The following is a 20,305-nucleotide window of genomic DNA, read 5'->3' on the forward strand; positions in this document are numbered from 1 at the left end:
AGAATTCGATGTTCATATCAAGGGGTTGGAGACTACCCAGACGGTATATGAGGTGTTGATCCTCCAACCTGAGTTTGGCCTCATCATGGCAGTAGAGGAGGCCATGTATGGACATATCTGAATGGGAATGTGAAGCAGAGTTGAAGTGGGTGGCAACCGGGAGATCCTGTCTGTTGTGGTGGACGGAGTGGAAGTGCTTGACGAAGTGGTCCCCCAATCTGTGTCGGGTCTCGCCGACGTAGAGGAGGCCGCACCGGGAGCACCGGATGCAATAGATTACCCCAACAGACTCACAAGTGAAGTGTTGCCTCACTCTGCCTCCTCTTCCAGCTGCCTATCACCTCTCTCATGACTCTGCCTTCTTCTACTACCCATAGTGCTTTCCCCTTACTTTCCTTCTTCACCTCTCCAGCCTATCCCCTCCCTGCTTCCCCTCCCCCACCCCTTGATCTTTCCTCTGATTGGTTTTTCACCTGGCACCTTCCACCCTCCTCCCCACCTTTTTTATAGGGCCCCTGCCCCCTCCTTTAGTCCTGATGAAGGGTTTCGACCTGAAACGTTGACTGCTCTTTTTTACGGATGCTGCCCGACCTGCTGAGTTCATCCAGCTTTTGTATGTGCTCATTATACATTGCCTGTCAAATCCACACTTGCCAGATCACTTCTGATACTGTCAAAATTGGTGTAATGCCTTGGTTCACATCTTTACCGTTATGCTGTAGGTATTTCATTTAGCAGCTCTGTAAGAGCAGTCTGTTCTGTGCACAGCCTGTTTGGGTTACTGTTGAAGATACGGGATGATGTGGAATGTGTGCCATCCAATTAGGGGGAGGTTTTCTTTGTGACGGTCAATAAGGTTGGTCTTGGGTTTTTGTTTGGTGGGTGATGGAGAGGTGCTGGGTAAAACCGGTTGTGGCATTCGATCTGGTGGGAGACCTGTTTGAGACGGATGGCGAGCACATTTGACTGTTTAATTAAAATGGGCCCTTTCCTGTTTGGTTTTCTTTACTAACCCTTTAGTTAAGTTAAAGATTCATAAATATCATTCTTTTAATTGTATGCAGTGTACAGTCTGTTATTTCATGGCACTAATTTGTAACGGGGTAGTGTCGTGGTTTCTCGTGCCCCACAAACGACCAGGAGACGCAGAAGATTCTTCAAGAAGTGTTAAACTTTAATTTGCAAATCAAAGCCGAGACAGTCATTGAGCTAGTCGCTGATTGCCCACCGATCCTTGGATACAGCATTTTTTATAGCAATCTGCTGGTTTAGCTGCATTAGCATATCCAATCGGTCTATAGTTGCGTATCACACGTACATCCGCCACTATTGTTTCTACCCATTGACTTAATCATGTTCTAATCTATATCTCTTAGCTACCTCTCATTAACACACCATTGTCTTCTACATTCTTAGGATTTCATTCTCCTACTAAATTGGGTACATGCATAGCAAATAGCAAGTTTCAAAACTGACTACATAGTTTTGGTTACACAGCAAAATTTATACTTTTATACTCCAATAGTAGCAGATTACACAACATCCACACAAACCGGGGTTTGGGGTAAGAGAGCTGTCTCAATCTCACGGGTTTGGCGAGACTGGAGTGATTTCCTTAGACTTGTGCTGCCAAGTGGGTTTCATTGTGGGGGTATTGTCTGGGATCGATTTCATTGGATGCTGTGTGATTGCCCTGAGCATTGATCCAGTGAGTTGTGTGTGTAAGTCTGTGTTAAGCTGCTGTCTGGTTAAGTGATTACAATACGTGGTTATGGATGCTGCAGGGATTGAGCTGTGGTGCGAATCCATGGGGTTACTGGTAACAAATTGTGTTTGTATTGAGTGGGGTAGTCATTCCTATCCCCGGCGAATTGTTAATTCGAATTTTAAGTACCATTAAAGCAGTAGGAACAGTTAGGATTATGGAGCGGAGGTTTGATAAAATGACGGGCAAAGACTTTGTTCTAGTTCAGACTAATGTTGACGTAACGGCAGTGGAACTGCCCAGTACTGTTGAAGCTCCGGGAGAGGAGGGGCCATGGGCTGTCCATATTTTCTGGGAGGAGGGGAGTGTAGGCGAGCGGGCCGAATCTCCTGTAGCTGGGGGCGTAGACTTTTCAAAGACAGGTTGCTATCGTTTCTGCGGACTGAGGGGAAGGAGTGGTCTGATTTGAAATGTCTAATGATTCCCCCAGCAAGGAGTCAGAATTCTGAGTTGGTATCAGCCCTTACCTCCCTGGCGAATAAATGGCCCAGTGCCCAGGCTGAGGGTCCGAGCTATCGAAAGCTGAGAATGTTCTCTGGGGTGAAGCCCACCCCTGAGGGGGAAGAGGAGTATGAGACTTTGGTGGAGCAGACCTCTCAGATACTGGATGAGTGTCAGTGCTTTGATGGCTGATTGGCTGAGAGTTTGAGAAGCCGGGCTGCTGACAGAGTGAGATCCGTAAAGACTCAGAACTCCTTTTTTGCCTATGTGGGCTACCTGCAAGCGCTAGAAAATGTCTTTGGCGCATCGGGAGGTCCAATGGAGCTTATGATGGGGTTTGAAAACATGTTTCAGGAAAAGAGGGAGAAACTTTTTGCCTCCATTTTCCGGCTAGAGAGGCAGCTAAGTTGCTTGTGGCATAGAGGTTTGTGTTCAAATGGCTGAGGTGAATCAGTTAAGAGTGGACCAGGTGGTGAAAGGTGCCCAGGCTCCAGACCTGATCGCTTGGGGTCTCCAAATGACTCGTAAGATGTGCCCCCTCCTTCGTATGTCGAGCTGATCAGAGAAGTAAGAGAGGAGGAGAAGACGATGGAGGAACGGGAGGCCTCCGACAGCAGGGTACAGTAGTTCCCTGAGGTGACCCACCCGGGGAGTGGTGAAGGAGCTCCGGCTGAGATGTCCTGGATGTTATTGGCGGGTGTAGCCATCCCGCACAATAAAGCTGACAGGGAGTTGGACCCCCCTGAGAGGATGGACTAAGCAGAGGGGTGCAGGTGAATGGGGTCCCTTGAGAAGGGGGGGGTGACCAGTATTGCCTAACTGTGGTGCAGAGGGACACCTTAGGCGGAGTGTGAACGATAGGAAAACCCTCGGAGTGTGAGCCCCCAGGTAGCTAAGCAGAGAGACCCCGTGAGGGAACAGCCTGGCGTCTCGGGGAGGGGGAGGGGAACACATTTCTAGCAATAAATCAAGGAGCACCCTAAAGCAAAAGAACCTGTTCCTGAAGGCTTAGTGGGGCCAAGCTCCAGTGGTATTGCAATGGATTGAGGGAGAGCCATACTTGACACCGGCTCTCAGGTTACTCTGCTGCACCGTTCGTTTTACAACCAGTATTTGATGCATTTACCATTGACACCACTCTGTGAACTGGAGATCTGGGGTCTTCGTACAGTAGTTACTGGTCATTGACGCTGGAGTTTCCAGAGGCAGATGTGGGAGTAGCTGAGATCCTCGATATGTTAGTGTTGGTTTGTCTGGGCGCGGTCAAGAAGGGCAAAGCTTCAATTCTTGTGGGGATGAGTACTCCTATTGTGAGGAGGCTAGTGGGAGTCTGCAAGGAGAAAGTTGGAGGGAGCTTTCTGAAAACATTGTCCATTTACCCTGTGTTCCAACTGCTTTTGAGGAAGTGCATGGCTGCACTGGGCTGGATGATGAGCATGAAGGAGGGATCGTGTCGTACACCCAGTCCAAACCAGTTGTGTTACAGCCCGGGGAAGTAGCGAGAGTGACGGGAAACTCCAAAATTTCTGGAAAGCCTAATGCCGAGGCCCTCTTGGTGGATGCTCCGGAAGACCACGAAGGGGAGTCGTGCTTACCCGTTGGGGTATTGGTGAGACCCGAACTACTGAAGCCCTCTGTTGTACAGCTGAACAGGATGACAGTGAGTGTCAGGAATGCTTCAGAGTGGGAGGTCACCCTCAGGCGGAGGATGGTCATGTCTGGTGTCCCTGAGAGATGAGCCGGGGAGAAACTCTTTGCAAGGAGGAAAGTCATTTAACTTTGGGGACTCCCCGGTACCTGGAGGTTGGAAGAAGAGATTAATAGAGAAGCTGCTGAAGGTGGAAGATGTCTTCTGCTGATGAGTTTGATGTGGGTTGTTCCAAGAGCACTCGCCACACCATCTGGGTGACAGAGGATGCCCCATTCAGGTAAAGGTCGTGGTGACTGGCACCTGCAGAGGGGGAGGATGTTCAGCAGCATCTGCGGAAGTTGAAGGAAGCTGGGATCATCACTGAGTCCAGAACCCCTTAAGTGTCTCCAATAGTGGTGGCCTGGAAAAAGAATGGGGAAGTACAGATGTGTGTGGACTATCTGACTCTGAACAGGCATACAATCCCCAACCAGTATACAGTCCCGAGGATCAAAGGAAGCTGTGCTGCCCTGCCTGAGTGGTGTGAAGTGGTTCAGTGTGATAGACTTTGAGGAGTGGATATTACCAGATCCCCATGAGTGAGGCTAACATAGAGAAGATGGCGTTCATATGTCCACTGGGATTCATCCAGTTCAAAAGGATGCCCTATGGCCTGTCAGGAGACCCTGGGACTTTCCCGCATGTCATGGAGAAAACTGTGGGGGATATGAACTTGCCTGAGGTATTTGTGTATCTGGATGATCTCATAGTGTTCAGGTTCACCTTGGAAGAACAGGAAACAAGGCTACTGAAGGTGTTGGGCTGCCTGAAAGCTGAAGAGTTAAAACTTTCTCTGGACAAGCGCTGTTTCTGTAAGACACCTGTCAACTATGTTGGGCATATAGTCTCACGGAATGGAGTAGCTATAGCTCCGTCTAAGATAGAGGTAGTGACCACATGGCCAAGGCCCCAGACTCTGTGCACTTAGCACTCGTTCCTTGGGTTCTGCAGGTACTGTTGGAGATTCGTGAAGGACTACTCTAAAGTGAGTCGCCCTTTTTAAATCAGCTTCGGTGTGGTTACCCTCCTTTGGGGAAGAAAGGGAGGATGAAAGGAGAGGAGGGTAAAGATTATCTTAGCCCTTCACCTTTTGGAGCAAGATGGGATGCAAAATGTGAAGAGGCCTTTCAGTTGCTGAAGGGAATCCTGATGAAAGCACCTCTGCTGGCTTTTGCAGACCCCTGGTTGCCGTATGTACTGCATACAGATGCCAGCAGAGACGGCTTAGGAGTCGTTCCGTGTCAGGATCAGGGCGCAGGGTTGAGACTTGTTGTGTTTGTCAGCTGGAGTCTGTCACTCCCTGAGTGAAACTACCCCACACACAAATTGGAGTTCCTGGCATTGAAATGGGCTGTGGTGGATAAGCTAAGTGACTATATATATATATGGTGAGAAATTTGACGAACAACAAACCATTAATATATCCTGACCTCAGCGAAATTAGATGCCACAGGCCATCAATCTTTGGCAGCATTGTCTGCCTGATGCCAAGGTATTGTCCGGACGTGCACATGAAGGGCTGGACTGGGAAAGAGTGTGGTAGAGCGTTGCTGCCCATGGAGTCAAAGCTATGAGCCAGTTTTCCATCACAGGAGGCAGAGGAAAAGCAAGGGCAGAATTGAGTGGTAGATCATTTGGAAGCTACTGATGGTGCCATTCCACAAGATTACTGCACCCTGACTGCTCTGAAGACAAAGCAGTTGACAGAATTGAGTCCTGGGAAAGTGGCAGCTGCTCAGCAAGATGACCCGTGTATTGGTACTGTTTGGTTAGCGGTTGTGAAAGGGGACATGGCCCAAGCAAGCAAGATGAAACACTGCAGTGTCTCTACTACTGAGAGAATGGCCCAGATATTGGAGTTGAGGAACCAGATCCCATACAGGGTCACGTCACCACCGGACTGGCCCCAGCGTTCCCAGCTGGTTCTGCTTGAGAAGTATTGGAGAATCATGTTGAAGTCGGTTCATGATGATTCTGGACATTTGGGGGTTGAAAAGACCTGTGGATTGCTCAGACACTGGTTCTACTGGCCCCGAATGAAGCCAGAGGTCGAAGCGTACTGCAGGTTGTGCATTTGATGTATACAGAGGAAGATGTTGCCTATCGGGGCTGCTCCACTGTCCCAGAGTGCAGGACCACTTGACCTGGTGTGTATGGATTTCCTGTCAATAGAGCCAGACGCCAGCAACATGGTGAATGTCTTGCTCATTATGGGTCGCTACACCAGATATGCGTAAGCTTTCCCTACCGAGGATCAGAGGGTGTCCAGGGTGGCCGAAGTGTTATGGGAGAAGTATTAAATTCATTTTGTCCTCCCCAGGCGGATACATAGTGATGAGGGACAGAATTATGAGAGTGGGCTCATACATGAGTTACTGAGCATGCTTGGAGTTGAGAAGTTGAGGACTATGCGTTATCACCCACAGGGTGATGCCCAGCTTGAGAGGTTCAATTGGACCTTGCTAGACATTTTTGGAACCTTGGAGATTAGCAAAAAGAGCAAATGGAGTTAAAATATTTGGACAGCTGGTCCACTGCTACAACTGTACCTAGAACTCGCCGTATTATCTGATGATTGGGCGTGAAGCAAGGCTGCCTGTTAACCTCTGATTTGGGACTGGTGGGGAAGATCTACCGCACAAGATTTATCTGAAGTATGTGTCTGATATGAGAAGGGAGCTGAAAAAGTCTTATGAATTAGCTACTCGGCTACCAAGCAGAATCAAGGAAATAAGTGGAGGTATGATCAAACGGTGAGGCTCTCCCAACTCCTGCTGGGAGACCGAGTCCTCAAGGAATTTGGGGCTACCTGGAAAGCATAAGTTGGCTGAATGTTGGGTGGCTACACCCTAATTAGTGGGGAGTCGTACCAGTTTTCTGGGTGAAAATAGAGGGTGGGAACGGGCCTGGCAAAATTCCCCATCAGAACCACCTTCTACCTCTGGGACAAGAGGTGCGTGTTGACCCAAAGCCTGACCTGGACGTGGTCTCTGTGGCGACGTGGGGAGACTGAAGGACCAGCAGCAGAAGAGGTTAGACTGGTCCCCGCCCCGGAATGGGATATGGACTTGGAGGATGAGGAAATGGGGGTGTGGTATATGCTGCCTTTTGCTAACTCCTCTCTAATTGAGCAAAAGATTCCCAACCCTTCTCACACCAAGGCAGGTGAAATCAGGGGGAATATCTGTGGACAGGCAGGTTTGCAGCTCGACCATGAAGGGGGGCTGGGCTCTAAAGTAACTGGGAATGAAGCTGAGCTCAGCCCAATGGCAGAGGGGCCGGAGTTGCTGGAAAGCACGATTAATAGACGGGGAGTAATACACGAATAATAGACGGGGGAGGCCGCGCCATATGGACCAGAAGTATCCCAAGGAGTGTCTGAAAATGAAGAAGTAGGTGATGGGAAAAGGAGGTCTCAAAGAGTCAGGAGACCCCTAGATAGGCTAAACAATGTAGCACCGGGTGAACTGAGGGTTGCGACTATCCCCCAGTGAGGTATGTCACTACCATTTACAAATGGTAGGTTCTGATAACACATAATTTCTTTGAAAACGATGTTATTAACGATGGGATGACAAATTGTCTCAGAGTCATGAGGACATGACTATTTGTGGGGGGTGGGGGCTGTGATAGAGTATAATGCCCTGGTTCACATCTTTGCTGTAATGCTGTAGGTATTTCATTTAGCAGCTCGGTGAGAGCTACTGTTCTGGTTTTAGCCTGTTTGGGTTACTGTTGAAGATACGGGATGTTGTGGAATGGGTGCCATCCAATTAGCGGGAGGTTTTCTTGATGACGGTCAGTAAGGTTGGTCTTAGGTTTTTGTTTGGCGGGAGCTGAAGAGAGAGGACACTGGGGAGAACCGGTTGTAGAATACGATCGGTGGGAGACCCGTTAGTTCGAGATGGATTGCGAACAACGTTTGTAAGGTGGTGTGGGCTTTCACGCAGACTGATGGCCCAGCGCATGAGTGAGAGAGGTTCAAGATGAGCACATTGGACTGTTTAATTAGAATGGGCCTTTTTCTTTTTGGTTTTCTTTACTAACCCTTCAGTTAAGATTCATAAATGTAATTCCTTTAATCATAGGCAGTCTACGGTCTGTTATTTCATGGCACTAATTGGTAATAGGATAGCAAATTACACAACATCCACACAAACCGGGGTTTGGGGTGGGACAGCCGTCTCAATCTCACAAGTTTGGCGGGACCTGAGAGTGCTTTCCCTAGATTTGCATAGCCATGGAAACCAGGGGGTTTCATTGGCCTTTCACCAATTTAGAATCCCAACCTGCGGACCACACCTATCTTTTTGCATTATTTACTTTGTATCTAATGGCAATATGGTCACTGGATGCAAAGTGTTCCCCTGCATGTGCTTCTGTCACCTGCCCTGTAGCATTCCGTAATAATTGCCTATTGTGCTTGGGCAAACCTTTGTAAGGAACCCAGCTGATCTCATTCCCTTCTCCTTCATCATAACAAGTGCTTTGAAAATTATTTTATGGTCTGTTTCCACCAGACAACATCTTCAAGTTCACTAAATTTATCAATAAATGTTCAATAATTACAGAGCTCCCAGTTTCTCCAGATGATAGGCACTAATTATTGCTGCTGTCACATTTCTATTTTTGTTTTCTTGTTCATCACACATTGGGCAATCACCTGTCCACAGTCACAAAATAGAAACATGGGATGCATCCTCTGGCCCATTTTAAGAGCATGATTTGTGTGGCCACAGTCAGACGATGTTTCCAGTAGGTGACTGGATTCCACAGGAAAAGCAAAGAATATGGGGACATAATACGTGTGGTCAGTGAACATAAAAATTTGAAATAAAATGTGCCATAATGGTCCTAATATCCACTATGTCAATAACACTGTGGCTGATTTTCTTACTTTAACCACATTTCCCTGCATCAACAGCATATCGTTTAAAATCTACAGTCGTAGAGTGATAACGCAGAGAAACAGGCGGTTCGGCCCAAGTGGGCCTTGCCAGCCACAGCATCCTCCCTGCTAGTGTCAGTTGCCCACTCTGGCACATAACTCTAAGCCTCACCCCACCAAGAATCTATCCAAATACCACTTAAATGTTGCAGTTGTACCCACTTCAACTACATCCTCCAGCAGCCCATTCCAAATACTCACTACACTTGCGTAAAGTTACCTCTCGGGCCTCTCAAATCACTCCCCTCTTGTATCTGTGCCTTCTAGTTTTAGACTCTACAACTTTTAAGGAAAAGATTTTAACAGTCCATCTTATCCATACCCCCTCATGATTTATAAACTTCTATGAGGTCACCTCTCAAGCTCCTAAGCTCCAAAGAATAAAGATCCAGCAAAGTCAATTTCTCCTTATAACTCTCTCTATAACTTCTATTCCAGATGGGTAGTCATATTTTGTGAGCCTCTTCGTCTTCCTAATTTATTAACTATAGTATCATGGAAGGATACTTGAGTTGGCTCCAGAGAGCCATATGGGTAGCGATTGGGAACAACAAGAGTTGGTCACTTCATTGTTTAATGGTCAGCAGTATAGAGATGCAGGAAACTAGCAGAGTGGTGCAATAAAATTAAGACTGGCTATCAGACTGGAGCATTAAGGTAAATCTGAAAATATTTTCTAAAAGAATAAGTAAAGAAAAGGTAAGGTCCTTTGGGGACAATGGAGTGGCAGGGTGGAAATCTGTGCTTGGAGTCAGAAGGTATAGGTGAGGTCCTAAATGAATACCTTTCATCAATATTCACAAAGGAAATGGGTCTGATACTTGGAAAGTTGATGGTGAAATTCCAGTGCAAGTCTCCATAACTAAAACAGAGGCTCTTGATGTTTTAATAGGCTTGAAGGTGGATAAAGGGCCAAATGAGATTCATTCTAGACTACTATAGAAGGCAAAGGAAGAGGTTGCTAAGGCTTGCTCTGATTGTTTAAAATCTTCACGGACCTTATGATACCTTGATGACAACAAAAGTAGGCCTCCTTTTCAATAAGGACAGCTGGGGAACCCCTGGTACTTAGGAACTGTTAGCCTGACATCAGTAGTAGGGATGTCACTGGGGAAACTGTGAGGTGTTGCACCGATTGGACCAACCAGGGTGGGTCTTACACAGTGAATGGTAGGTGTGTGGTAGAACAAAGGAGTGTGGCAGAATAAAGGGAACTGGGAATACAGGTCCATAATTTGTTGAAAGTGGTGTCACAGGTATATGGGGTGGTAAAGAAAGCTTTTGGCACATTGGTTTTTGTAAATCAATGTACTGAGTACAGGAGATGGGATGCTATTTTTAAGTTGTATGAGATGTTGGTGAGGCCTGATTTGGAGTATTGTGTGTAGTTTTAGTCACCTACCTACAGGAAAGATGTAAACAAGGTTGAAAGAGTCCAGAGAAAGTTTACAGGGATGATGCCGGATCTGGAGGACCTGAATTTTAAGGAAAGATTGAATAGATTAGGACTATATCCTTTAGAACATAGATGATTGAGAGGAGATTTGATAGAGGTATGCAAAATTATGAGGGGTATTAATAGAGTAAATGCAAGCAGGCTTTTTCCACCGAGGTTGCGAGCCAGAGGTCATGGGTTAAGGGTGAAAGGTGAGAAGTTTAAGGGGAAACTTCTTCACTCAGAGGGTCATGAGAGTGTAGAATGAGCTGTCAGCACAAGTGGTGCACACGAGCTGAATTTCAATGTTTAAGAGAAGTTTGGATAGTAGGGGTAGGGAGGGCTATGGTCCAGGTGCAGGTCCATGGGAGTAGGCAGTTTAAATGGCCTTGGCATGGACTAGATGGGCAGAAGGGCCTGTTTCTGTTCTGTTATGACTAACTGATTGCTTTTATCCTTTTGCGTGTGATTTGTATATGTCAACGTAACTGTAGCAGATTAATTTTCTCTGTAGATCATCTGATTACGTATTGTCATTAAATTGTGCTAGTTAACATAACACATACAATAACGTTTCTTTTCACAAACTTATTTATAGAAGCAAAACTGCAGTGTTGACAGATGACAGAATTCGAACAATGAATGAGGTAATCTCAGGAATGCGAATCATCAAGATGTATGCATGGGAGAAATCCTTTACAACTTTGATTACCCAAATTAGAAAGTAAGTTTTGAACAATGTATTGACATTTGAAAACATCAATGCTCATCCAGTAAATATTGATTATTTGTCTGACAGTTTTACATCATTTATTTATAAAGTATTATGGATTTGAAACTTCATTTTAAGAAATGTTTAACATTTTAAAAGAATGTTAATAATAAGCCCATTGAATAATACAGCTTGGAAACAGAATGTTGGCCGAACTCATCCATGCCAACCAAGATGCCCACCCAGGTTGGTCACGCTTGCCTGTGTTTTGCTAGATCTCTGGACCTTGCCTATCCATGGATGTGTACAGTCATTGAAATGCTGTTGCTATACCTGCCTCAATCATTTTCTAATTGAGAGGCACAATCAACCATTCTGATCTCCTCATACAACCTTCTACCATCACTCTCTACTCTCTACCATCAAGCAAATTATGTATCAACTTAGCTAGCTCTCCCTAAATCGTGTGATCAAATCTTCTGGATTAGTCTACCATGCGGGACTTTGCTAAAACCCTTTTAGCCAATGTACATTGCCCTACCTTCTTCTACCATCTTGGTTATTTCTTTGAAACGCTCTTTAGAGATTTGTCAGATATGATTTCCCATGCACAAAAGCGTGCTGATTACCCTTAATTAGACCTTGCCTATCCAAATGTTGATTGATCCTGTTTCCCAAAATCCTCTCCAGTAATTTACCATCGCTAGTAGGAAACTCAGTGGCATGTACTTCATGGCTTGGTTTTTGCTGCCCTTCTTAAATAACGGTACAACATTAGTCATTCTTCTGTATTCAGAATCAGAATAAGGTTTATTATCACTGATGTATGTTGTGAAATTTACAGGTGACAATAAATCTGATTCTGATCCCCTTTCAGATATTTTAATAAATAAATCTCAGTATATAACAACCATGGCATGTATTAGATTTTGTTGTCCTTAAATAATGGGTTTATGTCTCAGATACAGCCATTAGCTTTTCTGTAAATTATCCCCCCCCCCCCCCATATACAGTTTGAGAATAATGGCTGCCAGGTTTACTAACCCCTCACTTATTCAGCCATTTAATAATGTATCAACAGATAATCATAGCATAATAGCCCTTCAGAAGATGGTAGACAGGACCTTGGGGGAAACAGATTAGGAGCAGTTGCTTGCGGATAAAATAATAGCTGAAAAGTGTGAATATTTTGAGAGCTGATGGTAAGGGTGAAGGGTAACAATGGCAAGATTCAGAAACCTTGGATGAAAAGAGATGCTGAATGTTTGATCAAGAGGGAAAGAAGAAACAAGAAACATGACAGGTATAGGCAGCTAGGACCAAGAGAGAGTCTTGAAGAATATAGAGTGTTGAAGAGAACTTAGAGAATATTTTGGGATTCTCCTTAACCTTACGTGCCAAGGACTGCTTTTCGTCCTTCTAATATATATGAAGTGCATCAGAAAGAAGAAAGTAGCCAGGAAAACAATGGTGGTGATAAAATGATAGAGAAGGCACCAGTGTCTGCAAGTTCATGGCTGTTGATAATGTTGCTCAGTTTGTCTGGAGCCTGTTTGGCATGAACCTGAATGGAATTTACACGGCTTCAAAGATCTGATCAGATTGGTTCTCAAACTAACTGGCACTGAAAGCCAGAGGGATCTCTGAGCCAAAGAGCAGACCCCTACCCCTGCTGCATATTGAATCAGTCTGAACCTGGCAGGACCTGCTTGGAAGAGGAGGTTGGGAAAGCATTTGAAGGAAAGGGGAATAGGGTATTTTAGATGAGGAAGGGTAGGATGAGGTTTGCGAAGAACAAGCGACAAAGTGGCTTCTCTCTGAGCTATGTATCCTCTCATATGGAGTATGATCCCTTTGTAATTTGGATTCTTTTTTATGTAAGAGGGGAAGATGCTATTCCTGACTCATTGAGTGTGTACCTTCAGGGTTCTATACCTCCTTCCTGATGGTAGCAATGAGAACAAGGCATTACCTGAGTGATGGGGGTCCAAATGATGGACGCCACCTTTTTGAGGCATCACTCCTTAAAGATGTCCTGGACGCTACGGAGGCTCCTGCTCATGATGGAGCTGACTAAGTTTACAACTCTCTCCAGCTTACTTTGATCCTGTGCATTGCCTCCCCACACCAGACAGTTAGAATAGTCTCCATGATACATGAGTAGAAAGTTTTGCTGCTTTTATTTATTTTGGAGGCATACCATATCTCAAATTCCAAATTAAATACAACGACTGTTGTGCCTTCTTTGTAGCTGCATCATTAAGTGGTGTCCAGGTTAGGTCCTCAGAGATCCAATAATTTGAAATTGCTCACTCTCTCCACTTCTGATCTCTCAATGAGGACTGATGTGTGTTCCCTCCTCTTACCCTTTATGAAGTCCTCAATCAGCTCTTTGGTCTTACTGATGTTGAGTGCAAGGTTGTTGCTGTGACACCACTCAACAAGCTGATATATATCATCCTATACATCCTCTCGTTTCCATCTGAGATTCTGCCAACAATGGTTGCATCATTAGCAAATTTATAGATGGTATGTGAGCTGCACCTAGCCACACCTAGAGCAGTCAGTTAAACACACATTCCTCAGGTGTGCCGGTGTGGATTGTCAGGAGGGTGGAGATGTTATTTCCAATCTGCGCAGTGCCCTCTGCTTAGGAAGTCGAGGGTCCAGTGTGGAGGGAGTTTCAGAGGCCCAGGTTCTGGAGCTTTATGATCAGAACTATAGGAGTGATTTTGTTAAATGCTGAGCTGTAGCCAGGTGCCCCCCCACCCCCCCCCCCCATCACCACTACTTTTATCAGTTCCTGTTAAAGTCACCTGATGTACAGACACTATTGTGTTTAACATTGCTTTATGGACATACAATCAATCTATGCATATATGCTATTTTATGTGTTTGTATTTACCTTGTTTTTTTTGTCTATGATGTGTGTCTTTTTTTGCTGTGCTGCACGGATCCCAAGTAACAATTATTTTGTTGCCCATTTTTGTACTGGAAATTGCATTAAACAGTCTTAAATACTGCATTTTAAATCTTAAAAAATAAAACCTTCATCCACTTTACTTGTCAATTTGAGATTATTGTCATGTGCACAAGAATGGTGAGATTCATGGAGTCATAGAAAGGTACGGCACAGAAACAGGCCCTTTGGCCATCTAATTCATGCCAAGCCATTTAAACTGCCTATTCCCAACAACCTGCACCGAGACCATAGCCCTCCATACCTCTCCCATCCATGTACCTATCCAAACTTCTCTTAAACGTTGAAATTGATCTTGCATGTACTACTTGTGCTGGCAGGTCATTCCACACTCTCATGACCCTCTGAGTGAAGGCGTTTCCCTTCATGTTCCCCTTAAACTTCTCACCTTTCACCCTTAACCTATGATCTCTGGTTGTGGTCCCACCCAAGCTCAGTGGAAAAAGCCTGCTTGCATTTACCTCTCTTAATTTTATATCCCTCTATCAAATCTCCTCTCAATCTTCTACATTCTAAGGAATAAAGTTTTAACCTATTCAATCTTTCCTTATGACTTGGATCCTCCAGTCCTGGCAACATACTTAGAAATTTTTTCTCTACTCTTTCAACCTTATTGACATCTTTCCTGTAGGTAGGTGACCAAAACTGCACACGCTACTCCAAATTGGGCCTTATCAATGTCTTATACAACTTCAACATAACATCCCATCTCCTAATTAGATTTATGAAGGCCAAAGTGCCCAGAGCTTTCTTTACAACCCTATCTACCTGTGCACTATTTTATGGACGTATTCCTTTGTTCTACTCCACTCCTCAGTGCCCTACCATTCACTGTGTAAGACCTACCCAGGTTGGTCCTACCAAAGTGCAAAATCTCACGCTTGTCTGCATTAAATTCCATCTGCCATTTTTCAGTACATTTTTTCAGCTGGTCCAGATCCCACTGCAAGCCATGACAGCCTTCCTCACTGTCCAATACACCCCCAATCGTGGTGTCATCCGCAAATTTGCTGATCCAGTTCACCACATTATCATTCAGATTATTGATATAGATGAAAAACAACAATGGACCCAGCACCAATCCCTGCAGCACACCACTAGTCCCAGGCTTCCGGTCAAAGAGGCAACCACCTACTAGCACTTTCAGGCTTCTCCCACAAAGCCAACGTCCAGTCCAGTGTATTACCTGATCCTGAATGCAGGGTGACGGTACCTTCTTGACCAACCTCTCATGTGGGACCTTGCATCCTTGGGATTTTGAAATATGGCTGGTTGGTGACCCCTGGGAGTGGATTTCATCACTGCAAAGAATGGAAGTTCGAGAGTGGCTCTCAGTGAGGGTCTTTGATAGAACCCCATCTACTTTAAAAAGAGAAGAGGGAAACATTAAAGGTAGAAGTAAGCTGTTACTGCAGATGAGCTTGGAGAAATCGCTGACTAGAGCCATCATAGCTCCGCCCCATTGCCACTTCAATTCAGCCCACAGTGGAACAACATTGGCTATCCTGTAATCCTCTGGTACCTCACCTGATGCTAAAGATGATTTACATATCTCTGCTAGAGCCCCGGCAATTTCTGCACTTGCTCCCGCAGGGTCCGAGTTTTTCAGTGTAATGAAAAGCTTGCAGCACCGTTGCAAGGTATGTAGGTACAGATAACAACACAGAGTATAAATTATACCAATCATGACAAAGCAAGACCTTAATGCAAAAGAAACAAAGACACCTATACTTCCTTCATCTTGAGAATGAGGATAAACAGGCACAGGGATATTTTTTAGCATTGCAGTGTTCCCCAAAATATTAATGGACTATCCAGATGTCAAAAATCTACTCCTGGCATAAACTTACCAAGCAACTCTGTTGTCTTGGGGAGCCTCCACGGTCTTGGCCATATAGGACCCTTGTCCTGAAGGTGGCCCCCTCGGACAAAATGCTGCCAGTTAAACTGGCCTCGGAATCCCTCGACTCACCAACTACTATGCTGTCCATCGCCATCACTGTTGGAGCTGCACTGGTGTTTGCCACAGTCGTGCTTGCATTAGCCACGTGCCCTTTGAGGGCTGGCTCCTGAATTCACAGCCATGTGATGAAGTGGAGACAGCTGTGGAACATTGCGATGGATTTCAGTAGCAAGCATTTAAGCTTGAAAGTCATGGCATTTGGCTGCCGTTACCAGCAGTGTTCTTTAATTAGGGTCACATTAGAAAATCCAAAACCAGGAATTTGGAAAGCAATGTGAGAGCTCAGTAGCTTTAACAAAACGATTGATAGTATCAGCTGGCAAAGTTCGGAAACAGCTTTGTTGCTTATCTGTGGCTTTCCTATATCGTAGACAAGGCTTGTTCTGCTCACTCATATGAATGAAGCCCCTCATGCAAGGCCCTGGCATTCTGCAGAGCTTTACTCAATGATTTGTGGAAGCTCCTTCTGGGAGTGGAGATGGCATGGCATGCCATACTCCAGTATTTCTGGGCCATGAAACCACTTTCTGTACTCTGTCTTGGTACTTGGTGCTCCAGGAACTTCTACCCATATGACTGAACTAATCTCATACATTGACCACTGAATATCCCCCGCATTTTTTGTTTTTTTTTAATTTCATACTTTGTGTTCTGATCTCAGTCCCAAGTCTCCTATCAACCAGGAAAATCTGTGAATCCAGGTTCACAGAACTCTGAAGTTTCTGTGCTCTGTTCCTGCAGAAAGCTGTCTGGAATCCTCCCGCCGTGAATACACAGACGCTGCCTTAAGTGAATCACTTGCTTGCACAGAAGCTATTCATTGAGATGCATATTAGTACTGTACCTGAATTACATAGGGCGTAGAAAGCCAAACAGCGTGGGAATGCGTGCTTTTGATCCGCCAAGTTCACACCAACATTTGAACACCATTTGCATTAATCCTACTATAATCCCATTTCATTCTCATCAGCCCTTTTCAGTGTCTACCTCTCATCAACACTGGGGGACTTTACAGCGGCCAGTCAGCTGATGCTGGAGGGAGAACCAGGAAGCCAGTATGGGTAGAAACTGGATATGTAACAGACTGGAAAGATTTACTAAATCGGCATTTTTCTGATCCTTGGATTAAAAAAAATAGGAGCCTGTTTGATCTTAATTCCATGATGAGTGATGAGGAAGGACACTAATCAGGCTCAGCGGTGTGATCGTAAGTAGATCTGCTTCTGAGGGAGAGGGTTAAGGAAGGACATTGAATGAAGACAACAAGAAAGAAAATAATTTTTGAGAGAGATAGCACAGCAACAGGCCTTTCATCTCACTGAGTCTGCACCAACCATCAACCACTGATGGTTTTGATGGTCCTGACGAAGGGTCTCAGCCGGAAATGTCGACAGTGCTTCTCCCAATAGATGCTGCCTGACCTGCTGATATTCTTTATTGAATGTTAACCCTGCTTTACTTTATACCACCAACATTCTCACCAACACCCTCCAGTTTCTAATATTTGCCCACGCACGTGGGGCAAATTAGAGTGGCCAGTTAACCAGCCAACCTACACGATTTTGGGATGGGAGCAAACTGAAGAACCTGGAGGAAACCCAGATAGTCCCTGGGAGAATGTACGAACTCCGCTTAGATGTGCGCTGAGTTCGTGGTTGGACCTGGTCTCTAAGACAGCAACTCCACTTGTGTAACCACATTGCCTACAGCTTGTACAGGTATTTGTAGTTTTGTAGAAAGTGTTCTTGGATTATTTATGGGATTGGTTTTAGCATGGGGAGTTGGCAACATGATGTAAGTAAATAAGTTTGTATTTTGTGCCCTTATGGATGGCGTTCCATATGGCTGTGCTCATAAAGTATGAAATACTTGCACTCTCATTAATAAAACCCAAGTACGTACTTAAAGCAGATAAAGCATTGCTGAAATACATATGGATTTCTGAAAAAAAATGTAGTTTTGTTAACAGTAGAGTTCCTCTGCTGAGTGTTAGATCTTAAATAAACCTTTTAATAGTAACATACATAAGTAATTTTGAGGGAAACAAACAGTTATGTTTTCTATATTTCAGGAAGGAGATTGCCAAGGTCCTACAAAGCTCTTACCTGCGTGGCTTGAACATGGCCTCATTCTTTGTAGCAAGCAAGATAATAGTATTTTTCACCTTCCTGGTGTACGTGCTACTTGGCAACACTATCACAGCAAGCCGTGTGTTTGTTACAGTGTCATTGTATGGCGCTGTGAGACTCACAGTCACCTTATTCTTCCCAGCAGCTATTCAGACTGCTTCTGAGGGAATGATCAGCATAAGAAGGATAAAGGTAAGTCAAGTATTGAAAATAAAAGCTCATAGTAATTTTTCTCCACAAATGCAAATTTATTGCTTTGAGTTTTCATGGGTACGATAAAAGATATTGCACAGAAAACAAATACCACACAAGTTACGGTGGTGAAGATATAATGAGTATTTTGTGAGCAGAAGTTTAGAGACATAAAATTTATAAAAATACCCTATTAAGAGCATTGCAGTTGGAATAGGCAGTTTGACCTCCTATTTATGCAGGCTAACCTTTATCCAAACTCTGGTTTTCTTCGATTCCATGACCTAAATAGCTTTACCTAACAGTTTACTGATCTCAGATTTGTAGTTTTGAATTAATCTAGTCATTTTGAAGTGAAATGCTCTGGTTTCCACAGACTGAAGGAGTGCTGCTTGAAGTTACTTCGGTGTGGCTCCAACGTTGATTTTCAACACAAGGATATCCACACGACGTCACTGTCTATCCTTTTAAATGGTTCAACCAGAGTGTGTAGCACGGAGTGCAGCTTTTACAGAATGTAAAGATAGGAATTTATTGTGCCAGGGAAATTGCTGATGAGGGAGAGATTCATTTTTATAAACAAAAGATCAAATTAGTAACTGATAACCTAATTAACCAGGAAAGCAGTTAAACGTTTTGTAAGTGATGACCTGGAAAAGGAGTTGCATATTAATTCTTCTCGTAAATAGAGGCTTGACAGATTTATTCGTCACAAAGAATGTACTCCCTGTGCCAAATGGGAAATACAGACTGTTTCTCTCATCCAGAACAACATGTTCAGGCAGTGTTGCCCACTGATAAAAATGCAAGATTCAGATATTGGGCATGGAGCAACATTTTAGTTACGTGGAGAGCTGAGGGTGGGTGCCAATGGTAGCATAGCAGTTAGCGCTATGCTGTTGCAGCTTGGGGCGGTCTTTGGACTTCAATTCCAGTGCTGTCTGTACGTCCACTTTGTGACTGCATGCGTTCTCCGAGTGCTTTGGTTTCCTCCTACGTTCTAAAGACCTACAGGTTAACTGGTCATTGTAAATTGTCCCATGGTTAGGCTGGGGGGGGAGGGGGTTGCTGAATAGGGCACTTGTTGTGCCGGAAGGACCTGTCTGCTCTGTATCTCTAAATAAATAAAGAAATAAAACTGTGCGGACAATCGGATGTTATGGTTTCTCTGCAGCTTGTTTACTTTTTACAAAGACAGTCACAGACACACAACTCAGAGTCAAGATGGATTCAGTCAATGAAAGACACCAGTGAGTTGCTCGCTGGTTTAAACTTTCAGTAGCCCAAAAGGGGTGAGTTGAGATCAATCCTGAGTATTGATACAACTAGAAGAAGTTTGCAGAGAAGAGAAGAGAGGAAGGTTTGAAACAGAAGAAACCTAGTGACAAAGATATCACTGTTTGGACTCTCTCTCTAAGTAGCCCGTGGGGGTGAGTTTGTTTCCATTCGGCTACGAAAGTGTGATTGTCACTTAGTTAATCCACAGGAGTGGGTTCTCTGGTGAGAGGAGACCTTTGTGAATACCACGTGTGTGTTTACCCTTTGTCTGGGTGTGGTAGTTCACTGAAGAAAGGCACCCCTGTGGCAAATCACTGTTGGAGTTATTTCATATGTCGTTTAACTGGATAAGTGGCTATTACGTTGTGTGTGTTTGGGGTAACCTTGTGGAATCTACCGGTGTGTTGACCCTTGCCTGGGTGGTGGTTCCCTTGAAGATGGTCCCTTTTGTGACAAGCTACTGTTGGTGATAATCCATACGTGGATTCTGTTTGAGTATCCTGTGGCCACCACTTTGAGATGTCCTGTAGCTGAATTTGGGTGTGGTACCACTTGTGCTGAAAGGATATCCATTGAAGATCACTGTCAGTGATACTTCTTGTGTGGAGTGGAACAACTTCGGAGATAAAACCTACTGTTATTGTTACTTTGTATTGCTGTCGTGGAATCTGTGGAATATCAACGTAATTGCTTTCTCACAACATTCGCCTTTGGATTACAAACATCTCGCATTAATTAACCTGTGCATCTGAACTGAACTTTTCTTACATAC

At 44.6% G+C, this 20,305-nt stretch overlaps 1 protein-coding gene across 3 annotated transcripts in view; it reads left to right on the forward strand.

The window, feature by feature from the left end:
- Positions 1 to 20,305, forward strand: part of abcc4 (ATP binding cassette subfamily C member 4 (PEL blood group)) — a 274,021-nt gene that overhangs the window by 67,634 nt on the left and 186,082 nt on the right. For all 3 annotated transcript variants that reach the window (XM_073027133.1, XM_073027141.1, XM_073027152.1), the window contains exons 7-8: positions 10,878 to 11,003; positions 18,006 to 18,255. In XM_073027133.1, the coding sequence (XP_072883234.1) occupies positions 10,878 to 11,003; positions 18,006 to 18,255 (376 nt within the window). The remainder of the gene's footprint in view (positions 1 to 10,877; positions 11,004 to 18,005; positions 18,256 to 20,305) is intronic.

The sequence above is a fragment of the Hemitrygon akajei genome, chromosome 2 (genome assembly GCF_048418815.1).
Source record: "Hemitrygon akajei chromosome 2, sHemAka1.3, whole genome shotgun sequence".
Classification (NCBI taxonomy): Eukaryota; Metazoa; Chordata; class Chondrichthyes; order Myliobatiformes; family Dasyatidae; genus Hemitrygon; species Hemitrygon akajei.